The sequence below is a fragment of the Dreissena polymorpha genome, chromosome 4, assembly GCF_020536995.1.
Source record: "Dreissena polymorpha isolate Duluth1 chromosome 4, UMN_Dpol_1.0, whole genome shotgun sequence".
NCBI classification, from domain to species: domain Eukaryota; kingdom Metazoa; phylum Mollusca; class Bivalvia; order Myida; family Dreissenidae; genus Dreissena; species Dreissena polymorpha.
In genome coordinates, this window is record NC_068358.1 from 13,945,877 (window position 1) to 13,962,845 (window position 16,969).

General features: G+C 34.6%; 1 protein-coding gene across 1 annotated transcript in view; it reads left to right on the plus strand.

Annotated features, from left to right (window-relative positions):
* The window catches only part of LOC127878239 (protocadherin Fat 1-like), a 133,670-nt gene that overhangs the window by 31,078 nt on the left and 85,623 nt on the right, over nucleotides 1-16,969 (plus strand). Inside the window, exon 3 of the mRNA XM_052424759.1 lies at nucleotides 7,326-7,637. Coding sequence (XP_052280719.1) covers nucleotides 7,326-7,637 — 312 coding nt within the window. The remainder of the gene's footprint in view (nucleotides 1-7,325; nucleotides 7,638-16,969) is intronic.

Below are 16,969 nucleotides of genomic sequence, written 5' to 3' on the forward strand. Positions count from 1 at the left end.
CTTTGCACACCTGATTTGTCTTCTTGAATAGGTTTTCTGTTTTATTAAGAAAATGTTTGTTCTGAATGATGTAGTATCTATTACAAAGATGCACATTATGCATTTATGTATTCATAGTTTTGACAGATTTAGCAAAGTTTGAGTAAATCAGTGCCTATTGTTGTTGCAGTTTTGTAACAGTTTGGTCTAGTGTGTTGTGAATACAAAGTCAATGCCAGCTTTCAAAAGTGACCTTAATCTAAAATCCAAGGTTTCTACACAAGCGAAAACTCAAGAACACTCTCAGGGTATTCTGATGTGTTGTCAGCGATTAGTGATTTTTTTGCAACAATTTCACCCCTTCCCAAGTGTTTTTTTCCAAATAGTAAAAAAACTATGATCTTTCCCAAAAATCTTGCCAGATTGTCCCCCAAAGTGGACTGCAGGACAGAAAGTTCTCCTTTGCCCCTTTGCTGGTTACATCACAAGTAATATTGTGAATGTGTCCAATCAGAGGGTTACAGCGTCGTCATGAATGTGTGACGTGCTGATGATCTTTTGCTATGTCTGTTTATCTGCCAATTTTCTCGTTTTTATTGGATATTGACAAATATAAACAGTAACATACAGTATTACATGCATTGATGCTAGAATAAATTACATAAGACTTAGTGTTACCAGAAAATTAAGTGAGTTGATTCATGCATTTAACCAACCAATGATTTTCCATGGAAGATGTCACAGATAACATCCTTACCAGAAAGGCCCCAGGGGATAATGACGACCGCCTAGGTCGATAATCCACATGACTAATGTCTTAATTTGTCACGCTTTCCCATTGCACGCTTTTCACTGCGACCAGACTTTTTCGAACATTTTGGTTACTCAGCGATTTATGTGATAACTGAATGACTGAAGCGTGCTGTGTAATGGCCTATAGATGTTACAATTCAATGTTATGGAATCGACCAGTACGGAATTGTCATTTAATAAGATGGGCGGAGTTATGGCATTATTGACATTATTGACATCCACTATAAACTAATATCCCAAGAAACAGCAATTTTGATTGGCTAAAAAAGTAGATAAAAGTAACTTCCCTTTACGGTCGCTAGAAAGTGAGTTGAAGATTCCAGGAAAAATGGATGCTTCGAACGAAAAAGGAAAGTCAAAACAACAGAAATTTACCCAATTCTTTAGAAAAGAAAGCGGACAGAATAATGTAAGCTTAGGAAATGACCAAATGTTAGGTTTGCGATCGGAGGATGTCTCAAATAGTGCAGACGCGAATGCAGAATCGGAAACGTCTTATCTAACCATGAAAGTGAGAGGGGCCAGAACCCCTGTCCATGCTTTCTTTTAGATGCAACCATGCATATCTCCAATGAGCGACATTGGATGCTAGCCCAAGTCAGTTATGAAATCATACCTGTCATGTTTTTTTTGCATGCAATGAAGATCTCACGCTGACTTAGTAATTTCTCACGCATTTATTCAAAAACAAAAAAATGAAAAAAGTAATGTGTGGATTTCATAAAATGTCGTATAATTACTACTGAGACAGGCGCGAGACGGGCGGGCTGTTTTAGTGGTTTCTAACCTAAATACCACATGTACCGAAAACTTTTTAACAGTGTTAAAGTATCATTATCACGACGCCACCGGTGTCTATGTAAACAACAGAAATCGGCTGCAAAATGTCAGCAAGTGGCTCACCAGCGAAGATAAAAAAACTTCATGCAAAAAAAGGGCAAATTTCAAAAAAAAAAAACGTCTTAATTTTGCTCAGGAAATAGCCCCAAAACGCACCACAGACGATCTTGGATCCAAAAATTTTCAGGGGGAAGCATGCCCCCCGACCCCCCTAGATTTGGCCTCTAATTTTTTTTCCTTACTGCCAACCTAGAGGGTGCTTATAATAAATGTTAGTGTAATTAAAATGAATTCAAATATGAATTGAACATGAAATTAAAAGCTATTTATGTTTTGCCTGATTGTTTGGTTGCACATGGCATAAGACCCATTTTAGCATGATACGCAGGGTTTTTTTTGGCCCGATTTTATAGCCGAAATTCGGCTATGTTCCCAATCCCAAAAAGTATACTTTTTTCCCAAAATGTGGCAAAAAATTCCCAATTTAAAAAAAAAAAAAAAAAAAAAAAAAAATTTTTTTTTTTTTTTTTTTTTAGAAAGAAGTCTTATCTGTATTTTATCTCAATTTTAATTCAATTACATCTACAAAGAATTATATGATTTTCTTTTAATTTGAATGATTATAAAGAGTTAAATCAAATTTAGCATTTCCCTAATCAGTGGAATTTTCGTGTGGAAAAAAAGGCTAATGAATTTATTTTCCCAATTTCATGAAAATGCCGATAAAATTCCCAATTCCAAAGCCATGGGCTATCTTCCAAAAAAGTGGAAAAAAAACCCTGATACGGGACAATTGTTTCACTGGAAACGCACAGTAAGTAACACTGTTTATGGTCAAAATATTGGTACTTAAATTTATTTTATTTTGAGTGAATTTACATACCGGTACATAACTGGAAACCACAACAGCTCAAAATCCTGGTTCATCTTGGTGTAAAGGCATTGTGGGCGTACAGGGTTATTTTTGTGTACTTTAAATTTTAAGTCGCTCTCCATTTAAAATCTTGAAACTGATTGGGTGAAAACAGCCCCTTCTTTGTGTGTGTTTTATTGACAAAACTTGATTTAGTTCTTAAATAACACAGGTGTTAAAGCAGATTTGGAGTTTGTTTAGGTTCTTCCAGTTGGCCTGTTAGTTTTTTGTTTTTTGAAAGATAAGAAAGCGGTTTTAGTGTTTTAAAGTTTTAAATATTTAAAACATCGAAACTTACGGAGAAAAAATTAAGTATATAGCACAACCCTTTATCTTATTATTTGTTTTGCTAATTGCGATTTGTTTTGCTAATTGCGATTATAATCTCAACGTTTAAACCAGCCTATGTTTATTGAATATCTGAATACAGGCATTTTGGATTTGGGACTTCCCGTATAACATACAAAATACAGATTGTGTTGTGAGTCATTTTGTTTACACTGTTCAAGTGTTTGAAAGCCTTCCATTGTCAAAATGGCTAGACATAACTGTACTTCTTTGCTTTCATTCACATTTGCTCTGTAGTGGATTTCAATGCTGATAACTATCAGTTTTTGAAGCTTTTTAAAAGAAAAAACTAATGAAGGTTAATTGAGATGAATTATTAATACTTAGTGTACTGTAAAATAAGACATGCTTATACTCTGTTGTAAATTAAATTCTGCCTTTATGTGCTGGCCTTATTTCATCCTTAATGTGTCCACCTTGCAACGGTTACACAATATACAAATCAAGATTGCTTTTTGAATTTTTGAAAACTTTCTTCTTGATTCTGATTGTGACCATATACAGGTACTACCAGCAAAATATTATGCTATCTTGTGTTTCAATCTTGACATTAAAATATATGCGTCAGTTGACACTTATACATTCTAAATAGTTTCTAAAAGCAATCATTTTTATTTCTAATGCACTGCCATTTTTTGTACCTTAAGCTCTGCATATTAAAAAGGTCCTTCAAGTGTGTTTGGTTTTCAATAAAAAAGAAGTTGCAAGATTACAGTAATATCATGGATAGGATACCTCATATTAAAAGCACAAAACTTAAGTCTTCAATCAACATATCCACTTTTATGGTTTAATGAAAACAAAATGCTTTCCGGTTTTGGCAAGCCAAGTACTACTCCAATTGAATCACAGTTATCAGTATTGGAAGCTTAGAAATGTACAAAATATAATTACAAAAACACAATTCAACATCAATGGTAACTGACCTTGAGAAATGTTGGACATTATAAAAAAAATTATCATAGGTATTAGAATTTCAGATGGCTACTTTGTTTTTTTAAAGACATGGTTTAAGAATTTTTTTAGCACTATGTCCTGGTAATTTTTAGCTTGGATCTTTGTTTTTCTAGTTTTCGAACATTTTCAAATTTGAGCACTAATGCAGCAAAAATTTATTCTTGCACAATCATGATAAGAATTTATTTAGAACATCTGCTTGCAAAGTGATTCGCAAACATTAACAGGTGTTTTGTTGATTGTGTTCACAAATAAAATTGCTCATATCAACTCTGCTTGCAAGTGAATTTCAATGCGATAAATTATTTCAGCATCAAACTTGATACAGGTGAATCATCAATTATCATAAACAATTTATTTCTTTGGAAGCAATTGATTTATGGTGTATCATTAAAGCATTCTGGGCTATTTGCCCCATTATATGTTAATACATAATAAGATTTAAAAGTCTTATTTTGTTGCAAAATGTTTTTAAGAAATACATATTATATCAAAAATATAGTTGCATAATCATTTTAGTGCTTAAAAAATGATATATGATTTGAAGTTTTGAAAGAGTTAAATAGGCACTTGAGCGGTTCTGTTTCATTAACAACAAATATCAAACTTGTATCATTTTTCCATTTGAATAGGTTAGTTTGGCTGTAAGCCATGCGGTTAGTGTTGATGTGACATTTATTGCAATGATTTTGATAAGAAAAGCCGTTGGATAAAAGTTGACTTTTTTGCTTGATTAATGATTTGTGTAACTTCATAGGGCATCAAGATAATGTTTTTGGCGACATTTGGACAAGACAGTCTGAGCAACTTGCTATTGTTCAGTAAGGAACAATATTTAATGTCTGTTTGTATAATTCCAAGTATAGATGCTGCTTATGCATTTTCTAAAAAGTCTGAATAAATAATGGGATGTTGTCTGCCAATAAGTAAATTTTGGTCCTTTCATTATTCATACACATCCCTGTTAGGAGCACTTTTTTTTAATAATGTGACGCAATTTTGAAAGTTGTAAATGTGTCTGTCTTGGAAACTATGTCTGGATGTTCAAGGTTATTTAGTCCTCTTTGTTTATCTTTAGGTTATTACTTTATTTTCTTCCTGTACTGTTGGCATTGATCTTTATTTGTTAACAAATTTATTAAAAATATGTGCAATTCAAAAGCTCAATAATAATTACTTCAGCAAAACTTAAAATAGACACTTGAGTGAGTATTCCTTTGAAAAAGAAAAACCTGTAAAACATTAAATGAACATCAAACAATACAGCAATTGCATTCAATACTTAATAAGAAAATCTTCCGCTTACTTACACCTGGAAAGTGTAATGCTGGCAACGGAAAGTGTTGCTGGCAACGGTACATATGACCATTAGATATGCAGATATGCATTGTGATCAGCCTAACTTATTGTAAAATTAGCTGTGAATATTCTTAGAGCCTACAAAAATTGCCCACAGCTTGATGGTAGTTTTTCAATGATCATGGCTGTAAGGGCATGTTTGTATTTAGTAAAATAAATTATAATTGATTATAATGTCTTTGCCGTTTTGTTGTTAATGAATGTTTTCTATAAGTAGATAATAAAAAATGCTTTAGGGAATATGATGCTTATTATGTGATTTTCTGTGGAGTTATTTACTTGTTGAAAGCCGTTATCAACTTGCCATTCATCAACAAAAAGCTGTGTCATTAACTTTCATCCAGCTGAAACATGAAAACACATTTTTTTTGTTGAACAGTCCCATATGTCTTGCTAGCAGTGACATAGGAAATATTGAAAGCAATTATTACCAATTTTCACTGGCCTGTAATTTGTAGGTGTCGCATTTCCACTATTGTTGGAGCATCCATTGAGGTTAAAATCCACATAATCTCATGTTTCACCATGATGCCTGCCAAGGTGGTAAATTGCTGTGTATTTTGTAGGCTCATTAAATCATAAACGGTTTTTGTGTAAATTCATCCTGAGGCTCAAGGCAATGTAATCAAATAATATATGTGAATTGCTTCTGAGAAAACTGTTTTTGTTTGCGCAATCTTAACTCCCCCCACCTCACTAAAATCAGGATGTTAGCAACAAGCTGTCTTGATTTGACTTTAGTTTGTGGTAAAACATCTTCCTTCTCTGTTGCACCTTTTCGTTATGCAGATCTTCTAGTTTGAGCACTATTTATTGCATTAGGATCTTATACATTGTATCAGCTGACATGTTATTATGCCCCACTCTCTTGTGGGTATATTTCAGTTGTGTTAATCCTAAATTTTTCTCCCCAATGAGTTTGTCACATTTATGTCCCTCATCAGTGTTTGCTTACATTTTGGTCTCAAATTGTACAGTTTTACAATTTTTCAAATTAGGAAAACCAATGCTGGGGAATGAGAAACTATTGATTTGTCTGAGAGAGCACAGAATGCATCAGTGTTTGAAGAAACGCTGCAGGAAATGTGTTTATGTGTGTCATTGCTTTTAGGAAAAAACTAAATTTTAATCAAATTATTATTTCAATTATGGTTATCTAAGTAAGTAACTGAAACTTGCGAACATTGCAATTATGTATACATTATGTAGGCATTATAATGGAGCACACAGTGTTAAAACAAATCAGTATCCTCTCCATTAAAAATAGCCCAAAATACATCCAATTTTGATGTATGCAAATTAATTAAACTTGCAAATATGTCAGATATGAATTACATTGATTTCTTCTTTTGCAAGCATGATATGCAGTGGCGAAAGTACACAGTGTTAAAACAAATAGATAATCTCTCCATTCAAAATATCCCAAACATATACCTCCCTGTTAAATCAAGACATTCAAGACAAAAAATTGATATATGCAATTTAGTAAACAAAACTTTGGAACATGGGCTCAGTCTAAAATTTTTGATAGGAATTAGTGGTTGCCCATTCGCACAGAGTGAGTAGATATTATTAAAAAGCTAATGGTCAACTCAATTAAAAAAAATTGGTATTCCGACTTGACAACTAGCATTCCAGAAGGGCTTGCACCAATAACCTTACAGTTTAGCCCTCTATTTTTAAAAGAATGAAGATCCAACATTGCTCATACAACAGCATGTCAGCCATGTTATAGTGTAATTGTTGTCTGATTTAGTTTTCATTAAAGTAAGTATTAGATAATTATCACAGGAACTTCAGTGTTCTACGGATGCACCGGCAGCCTGTGATTTCACCAGTTACAAGCAATTATTGTGCCGGATACTTCACCGAAATATATCAATTCAAAACAGCTCAAAAATGCCCATTTTAGTTCTTAGTCACTGGCTACCTTGAAAATATGACTGGCTACTCAAATTTTTATGGAGAACACTGGAACTTGGTTCTGGGCTCCTTATTCTTTGCCAGGGCAACCCATAAACTTAAGATAATAATAAGTTGCCTGTCTTAAATCAACCTACTGTAAAGTTAGTTTCTATCTCTGCGATTATGAATAAATATATTGTATCTTCTGTAGGCACGATTTGCACAAGTCAGGTTCTCGACCGTGAGACGGCTACACACTACTGGCTGACAGTGTATGCCCAGGACCATGGACTGGTCCCGCTACACTCAAGACTTGAGGTCTACATCGAGGTCACTGATGTCAATGACCATATACCGCTGACTTTTGAACCAGTCTACTACGGGACGGTGGTCGAGAACGCTAACAACGGTTTCGTGACCCAGATACAGGCGTTCGATCTTGATAGGAATCTGAATCAGAGTCTGAAGTACACAATCACACGATTCGACCCTCTGGAGTTCTTCCAAATTGATCCAGAAACTGGTATGTTAGTTTTTGGTAAAAATGTTTATACTATTAATTTTTTTCTGCATGATTGCTTGCTTTCAAAAATAGGGATCTTGTGGTCCAATGGCAAGGCTTGATATGGAAATATTCTTCCATCACTCAAGAAGTTGTTGGTCTTATTTTGAGTGGCGCTCTGGGAAATTGGGGCTTAATGCATGTGTGTAAAGTGTTGTCCCAGATTAGCCTGTGCAGTCCACACAGGCTTGTCTGAGACAACACTTTCCACCTAGACTGATGTTGTTTTTTTATGCTCCCCCCAAAAATTTGGAGGGAGCATATAGTCGCCACTTCGTCTGTCCGTCCGTCCGTCCGTGTGTCCGTCCGTGCACAATTCTTGTCCGGGATATTTCTCAGCAACTAATGACCGGAATTCAATGAAACTTTATGGAAAGCTTCACTACCAAGAGGAGATGTGCATATTATCAGCGGGTTCTGGTTGGATGATTTTTCACAGAGTTATGGCCATTTGAAATTTTCCATTAACTGTACATATAGTGCAATTCTTGTCCGGGCTATTTCTCAGCAATTAATGACCGGAATTCAATTAAACTTTATGGGAAGCTTCACTACCTAGAGGAGATGTGCATATCATCAGCCGGCTCTGGTGGGATGATTTTTCACAGAGTTTTGGCCCTTTGAAATTTTCTGTTAACTGAACATTTAGTGCAATTCTTGTCCGGGCTATTTCTCAGCACTTAATGACCGGAATTCAATGAAACTTTATGGGAAGCTGCACTACTAAGAGGAGATGTGCATATTATCAGCCGGTTCTGGTTGGATGATTTTTCACAGAGTTATGGCCCTTTGACATTTTCCATCGTACATATTGTGCAATTCTTGTTCGAGCTATTTCTCAGCAACTTATTACGGGAATTCAATGAAACTTTATGGGAAGCTTCACTACCAACAGGAGATGTGCATATTATCAGCCGGTTCTCATCGAATGATTTTTCACAGAGTTATGGCCCTTTAAAATTTTCCATTGTACATATAGTGCAATTTTTGTCCGAGTTATTTCTCTGCAACTTATTATGGGCATTCAATGAAACTTTATGGGAAGCTTCACTACCAACAGGAGATGTGCATATTATCAGCCTGTTATGGTGGGATGATTTTTCACAGAGTTATGGCCCTTTGAAATTTTCTATAAACTGTACATATAGTGCAATTCTTGTGCGGGCTATTTCTCCCCAACTACTGACTGGAATACAATGAAGCTTTATGGGAAGCCTAACTACCTTGAGGAGATGAGCATGTTATTAGTGGGTTCTGGTTAGATGATTTATTTAGAGAGTTATGGCCCTTTGAAATTTTTAAGTTGCTAAATCATCCATTGTATTATTTTGTCAAAAGTTATGCCCCTCAAGACGTTTCCTTTTATCTGAATATATAGTGCAATATTGTGACAACAAAAACCTTTGGGGAGCATCACCCTTCTCTGACGGTTTCTTGTTTTTATAAGAAACTACCTTAAAATGAAAAACTCCATAAATGCTGAAAGTGTTTTCCCTGACTAGCCTGTGTGGACTGCACAGGCTAATCTGGAACAACACTACCCAAGTGCATTAAGGCCAGTCTCTTATTATCCTATCAAGATGACATTGATATGATTTGTACTGATACTTAGGAACAAATATTGACTGCATCTCTTTGATAATTCTGTCTGAATCTGAGGGCAGTTGAGAGCACTGTGATATTGATGGTATAGTGGCAATAAAACAGAAGATGAAGGAAAGATTGATCTGTTTCGGAGATATCAGATCTTCAGAAATCATAAAACTGTGCCATTTTCTGTTGAAGCTTCTGACAAGCAAAGGCAGTGGACTGATCTCTTATTAAAATTCCTTCACTTCATTAACCTTCAAGCACCCTGCTGTTCCCCCTGGGGGACTTATAACATCCTGGGTTACTGCCCTCTGTGAATGTTGTCCATGTTTCCAATGCGATGTAAATTCTACTGGATTTGCAGAAGGATATTCAGGGGCCTGTGTAAAGCTGGCCAACTTGTTAGGTTCCTTTGGTCAGCTCTGGGGTGTGGGCAAGATACCATCAGAGTTGGACTGTTACAGCCCCTAAAGGTCATTTGGCAGGCTTAATTGGCACCTAGAGAGCTGTTTGTTGTTCCCAAGCATGCAAGTACAGTAATTTTCTTTGTCTTCAAGAATTTGCTTTACCTCCATAAGGCCACGACTTTTATATTTCTTGGGTTACAAAACCGCCGACCCTAATTTTTGGAAAATGGGAAAAAAAATAAAATCGGAAAATCGTCTTATTTATATATATTTTATTCCCGACCAAACTGAAAAACGAGCGAAACGAGAAAAAAACCGATCCGGTTTGAGTACGGTTGCGAATAAAATCAAGTAAGTACAATCAACGATTGGTTCACATATATTACAGAGATCGGGATATTTTTCAATGTGACACAGTATGTACCAGTCCTTTTATCAGCACTTCTCAAAATTTATTTAATTACAGACAATAGGAAAATCAGCGTCAGTAAAATGTTGACCGCATCAAAATTTATTTCCGAGTCTGTGACTCATTTATATTGTTTAACATGTTAATTATATTAAACAAACCCTATATTATAGTAGATAAAAAAGTATTACCTTGCAATTTGATAATAAGTATAAATAATCCAATAAAACACTGCCATTATTTACGATATATGTGTTTAGGAATTTTGTAAACACGTCCGCCATAGTTTATAGGAACTGTACAGAAAGTTTGGAAATAGGAACAAATCGGTATATCTCGGAAAATCATTGATAAATGTATTTGTTGTTTTAATGCTCAGGGCCGAGTAATTTCGGCAAATCGGAACTCAACTTGCGTAAAATACTAGCTCAATTAACCGTTAAACTCCGCCTCCGTTCTCTGCAAAAGATTCGAAGGCGGAGCTATGCACGTGCTATTATTAAATTGGAGGATTGCAATTGAAATACAAACGCACGATTGGTTCGGCATGTTGATTGCTAGACAAAGGAAGCCAATTTTGTCGGCGCGAAATTTGTCGCTTTATTGCTTCAGACAGCAAGCGGCTTTCCTTTGATGACGTCAAACTGTCAATTCACACAGACTGCACATTTTCGGTAGACTTTAACTGGCTCCTTGTTTACAATTCCAGTAAAAACACTTGCTAACATTAAACTTTGGATTAAATTATCAAAATAAAGCAAAAGCCAAGTTGACAAATATGATTGTATTAATTCGCGTCAGTTCAAATAAGACGTTTTGCGTTGTAAATCAACGAGTTTTCATGACAACAACAACTTTAACAAACATTACCGCGACGACGCGGGGATCGATCTACCTCGATTTTTTTTCATGGACGATGTCATAAGTCCAATAAGAGCAAACACATACTTTGTGTATGAGTAGTTTATCTTATATAAGATTTATGCAACGGGCATCGCATTGCGTAATGGTGCGCATCGAATTACGGAAATGAAGCGCAGTTTTTCGTTTTAATGGGAAAAGAACGCATGTCATTTAATGGAGTGTTTAAAATTGCCTGATGTTACAAAAGGTGCTTTTAGGTGACTAATTTCATTTGAAGATATGTTTCATTGCATAATTTGATTTTTCGTTTTTCGTCTCTGTGTTAAGGTTATAAAAGATATGATGTCTTTGTTCTTATGTTATTAGTATTAACTTATTTTTCCAATGATGTTTTTTTGTGTTTTGACCGCCCGATTGACCATTTTCAAAATAATTTTTGTAACCCAATAAAAAAAAAGTAGTGGCCTAATAAGGTTTAGTAATTATAAGTCATGGATAGCATGTTTTTGTGTCAATATTTCTTGGGACGAAATTGCCATGTATACATGTTTAGGAATGACAGCAGAATTTGGTACCATTAATTTGGGTAGTTTCTTTAGCATGAGGTATGTCAAAAATTACTTAATCATCATTAGGGAGATTGTTTACATCTTCTACATTCCTGTGACATATCTCTGTATTGCATATTGCTATCCCAAGGAGTATAGTTAGTAGGATGATAATAGAAGTTGTTCATTTGTAATCTTAGTTTAGATGTTAAAAAGGAATGACTATCTTTAGTTTAAACCTATTTATTTTAGCTCGATTGGATCGAAAGCCTAAGGATTATATAAACGCTCTTGAGTCTGTTTCCTGGGCCTAGAACCAGTACTTGGTGTCTTTGGGGGAGATCTAAAGAACGCTCCCATGGTGGGGATCGAGGTCATCTAAAATCCTCAGCTTATTTAGTATTTGTATCACAACAGAACTCTATAAAGATACAGCGGCAATTAAAATGCTCCGTATTTCAATAATAGCCTGGCATAGGTTAGCTGCTATATAGGAGCATATTTGGTTCACCGAGGATGTTATCAGTAGCGACAGAAGTGACCTTTGTGGGGGGACGGCTAGATACATTAACATTTGTTGAAAGGGACTTAACAGCTCTGTGCATAAGTCACATTATCTGTATAGACGGATCCCAGTGTTTGGCGTGTGCTTTACAGGCTAAATTATTTAATAGATATTCAAACAATTGCTATATAGCCATGTCTGATAGCCTTACATTGACATAAACAAATGGGACAATAATAGTGCCAAGCCATTTGATCAATAGAAACATGAAAATTGTTTGTTTATTCTTTTTTTAATAGTGATTAATACTGGACAGACAGAACAGCCATGCACATAAGCAGACTGGGCCGGAGCTAACCTGTCGGCATATGACATAAGATCCAGTTTAATGCAGCTCATATATTGTAAACTGTTGTTGAGAACAAACAGGTGCTATCAAACACTTCTATCATCCTTCTGACTGGCAAATGTGACTTGCTATATATAAAAGAGTTTATGGGATTATGTGTCTCTTATTCTCATATTACGGTGTGTAAAAACTCAGTAATACGTCTACCCGCTCATACTTGGGGAAGTATAAATCGGTTAAAAAATTTGCCATTTTGTTAATGCTGGGTTCTCAATAAGAGCCAGCCGCTGGCCAAATCAGCCGTTTGAAATCAGATTTTGGCCGGTTGAAAATAGCTCAGAATCGGAAAATTGGCAATTGACTTTTCGAAATTTGCTTGTCTTTTTGGTAATTTTGCTCCTTTTGCTATTAAGCAAAGACGTCGCTTGATTTTCTCCCTTTACGCTTTACAACAACAACAATGATAAGCGCAAATTGGAATCGGCCAAAAAGCAGTCAAATATTTTGACGTTCTTTTCATCACATGGTGAGTTTTTGTTCCTCAGATTGCTTCCGTTTTTTGTGTTAATGCAAAGTTTTTGTTGTTGTGAAAATTTGTTTTAATTCAGTTACATTTCAAACTAGAAGTGTCACGCAAAATGTGCATGGTAGACGGATGATCAGGCCTTTTCCGCCAATTCCCAATCCGAAATTAATAGGTTTTTTTCCTTATCAGAATAAAATGTCCCAATTCGAACCTTGTGCAAAAAAACTCCCGTCAAAATCGTAAAAATTGACCCTAAAAATCGAGTGCAATTAAATGAAAAGTTAACAGCTCTTGAAAAAGGTTGGAATTTTTAAATAATTAAACTCTAAATTATTTTTAACACCAGCATCAAGACATTTTGGCATTATTTTCTAAATTTAATAATTATTATTTAAATTATTTCTATTTGGCATTTTCTAAACCCTGCAAAATGTTGTTCTGCAGTTCACGAATAATTCGTGAACTGTTCATGAACTGTTCGTGAATTGAGTTCATGAATTGTTCACAAATAGTCAGTGAACAGAAAATGAGCCATGTCTGTGAAATGTTCTTGAAATTTTAGTTCATGAACTGTTCATGAACACTAATTTCATGAAGTGTTCATGAAATATTCTTGAAACCTAATGGCATGAAGTGTTCATGAACTATTCTTGAACCCTTATGGCATGAAGTGTTCATGAACTATTCTTGAACCATTATGGCGTGAAATGTTCATGAACTATTCATGAACACAAATGGTATGAAGTGTTCTTGAACAGTTCATGAACAACACAATTCTTGAAAAATTATTCAGGGTTTTGCTGTTCATGAACAGTTCATGAACATTTTTCTTCTATTTTTCAATGGCTCATTTTCTGTTCACGGACTGTCAGTGAACAGTTCATGAACCATAGTTCTTCAAGAGTTCATGAACTGAGGTGGCATGAAGTGTTCATGAACTATTCATGAACAAGAATTTGTCAATTTATGCAAAGGTTACTCAACAAACAGGTCAGGGTAAGAAGAAACAAGTTTTGTATTAGCACTGAACATATTGATAGCAACATATAACAATAATTTAAATATAACACTAATAACTGAGATACAAGTGGTTTGATAATACTCTTTAAATTTCATAATACAACTTTGCACTATATGTTCATGAATAATTCATCTATTGAAAAGATTATGAATAGTCTCATTTTCAGTTCAAGAATCATTTACTAATCAATGGTTTCCCTGAAATGGTTACACTTACAGTGCCAAAGAACTTGAAATGGAACCAATGGCTGATCAGTTCAGCCGGTAATTTATTAAAGACTTACATTTTCAAATATAACATAAACCATGTGCCTTCCGTTTCAACTTCCTGTGCACACAATATTTTTCCTTTGTAAAAACAGCAATGCAATGTACATGTTTGAGTTCTTGATATCATCTTAAACTGTTCTTGAAATAAGATGTCGTTAAAACGTTCTTAAACTTGTCTTTTAAGTCTTCCAAGAACAATGACAGATCCTTTTAAGAACATATTGGATTCTTAAAAAGTCCATCATATGTTCAAAAACATTGTGTAGACCTGTTTAAGAGCATCAGAAGGAAACATGTTGTTCAAAAAAGTTCTTAAAGTGTTCAAGAATAGTTTAAGAATAATTCAAGAACAGGAAAGGTCCTTAAAAAGTTATTGAACTGTTCCTGAAGGCAGTTCTTGAACAGTTCTTGTACAAATGTTCTTAAAATTCTCTAAAACAGGTCAAGAACTCTTACTAACAGTGGTGAAAATACTATGCATATTCATACTAACTTCACAGGTTTCACAAATCTACAAGATTGGTATGCTAGACATTTCAATATTACTTTCAAAAATATTTATGAAACATCTAGCACAAAGGAATTTAGGCGTCCCTGACTGAACGCCTTTAGTTAATTGAATTACAACCAGTCAGTATAGTCATCCTGACCAGAAATAAGAGTTCGTCAAATAAATATTTCCGCATAACATAAGTGCTCACAAAGTTACATAACTTGTTACCGTCCTGTGACCGGTTCATTTGCGTAAGCGTAGGAGACCGCACTACCACACCTGGATAGGACAGTTGAGTTCGATAATGGTTTGGATCGGTAAAAAAAACATGGCCGCCAGGGGGGGGGGGGTCTTTTTCCTTATATTTATATAGTAAAAAAGCTTGTGAACACTCTAGAAGTCACATGTTTTGCCTAATCATCATGAAATTTTGTGAAAACATTAGTTATGTGGATGTCTCGGACGAGTTTAAAAATGGTCATGATCAGTGAAAAAACATGGCCGCCAGGGAGTGGGGCAGTTTTCTTTATAATATAGTGACAACATGTGAACAGTCTAGAAGACACATTTTTTTCCCAATCTTCATGAAATTTAGACATATCTTGGAAGAGTTAAAAAATGGTTCAGGTCTGTTAAAAAAACATGGCCGCCAAAGTGCCATTTGTTGTTCATTCTTCATGATACTTGGTTAGAACATTTGTTCCATTGATATCTTTGGCTGCAAAGAACAGGTCATTTCTTTTTATCTCAGGTGGGCGACTTTGGGCCTTTCAGGTCCTCTTGTCTTTAATGATGTCAAACTGTCAATTCACACATGGAAAATTTTCGCTATACTTTTTTTTATGCTATTGACTGTTTGTTTACTATTTCAGTTGAAAAGAAAACACACTTGCAATCATTTGATTAAATTATTAAATTAAAAACAAGAGTGAAGTTAAAAACAGTGATTATATTAATTCTTGTCTGTTAAAAGACAACGTTTTGTTTTGTAAATCAACAAGATTTCTCTACTACTGTAACAACAACAACTGCAACCATTACCGCTACGCCGCTGGGATAGATTTCTTTTTTTCAGGACAACCTCTTAAGTAGATACTGTAATTTTAATCAATTTTTGGAGTAAAAAATATTGACTGGGTTTTTATGACATGCCTCAATTATGTACATTGTCAATTCAATTGTATTTCAAAGATAAATGATAATGAGCCCATTAACAGATAACTGTCACATTCAAAGAAAACTGTTTGAATGAATTGACTCTCTGACTGTTTTCTCTATGAAAGCCCTGGGATAATGATTTCAACAGATTCAATGATGATTTTGTTTTGCACGATGCCTGACACACAATGTTGATTATTGCTTTCAACAAGCAGGTACCGGTAGTCTACAACCATGCTAAATAAGTATCCTTTGAGGTTTTGGCAATAATAATTCTGCATTTAATTGTACTACACTTTCCATATTTGTTCAGAATTTTTAGGATATAAGATATTTTGTACTATTTAAATACTGTTTGCAAATCAATAGTTGATTGCAAAACTGCTGAACATTCCTAGACAGGATTTGAAATGCACAAGATGTAGATTTGATATATTTAGTGCAAAGTGTAATAAATGCCTGTATAAATTCAGTGTGAACAGTGTAAATAATGTATTTTTGGACCAAACACTATGTACATTAAATTAATGTATTATATTAGACAGTTACCTATTAAGAGTTTTAGAATTAATTTAATTGGGTCAATAATTATGTACAATTTTATAGTCAACATTTTGCTTTGCTTGTATGTTGTACAACATATCCAAACTTAAAATGTATCCTAACTTTTGTTTAATCAAGTATTAATCTTGTAAGTCAACTTGTAAACCAGGCTCAATCTCTTCTATTCAAATATTGAAAGGTCATGAAGATCAGTTTTACAAACAATGACATTAACATAAGTTGACAAAAATGTATAGCAATGGTATTTAATAAATAAACATAGCATTTTTATGATAAGCAATACTAAATTCCAATTCCTTGCATTCCAAATTTTAGTTTTGTTAAAAACCATCCAAAATATCATCTTGATTACTCAAGTACATACTTACCTCAAAAACTTGAAATATGTTGTTTGAAATCTTTAGGTATTTTGTGACTATCTCAATAAAAAGCTAGTTGTCCCCTAGGGGTTTCAACGGTGAAGACTTATGGTTTGTGCTCCGTCAGTCTGTCGTCAGTCTGTCTGTCAGTCTGTCCGTCACACTTTTCTGGATCTGCGATAACTTTACAAGTTCTTAATATTTGTTTATGAAACTTGAAACATGGATAGA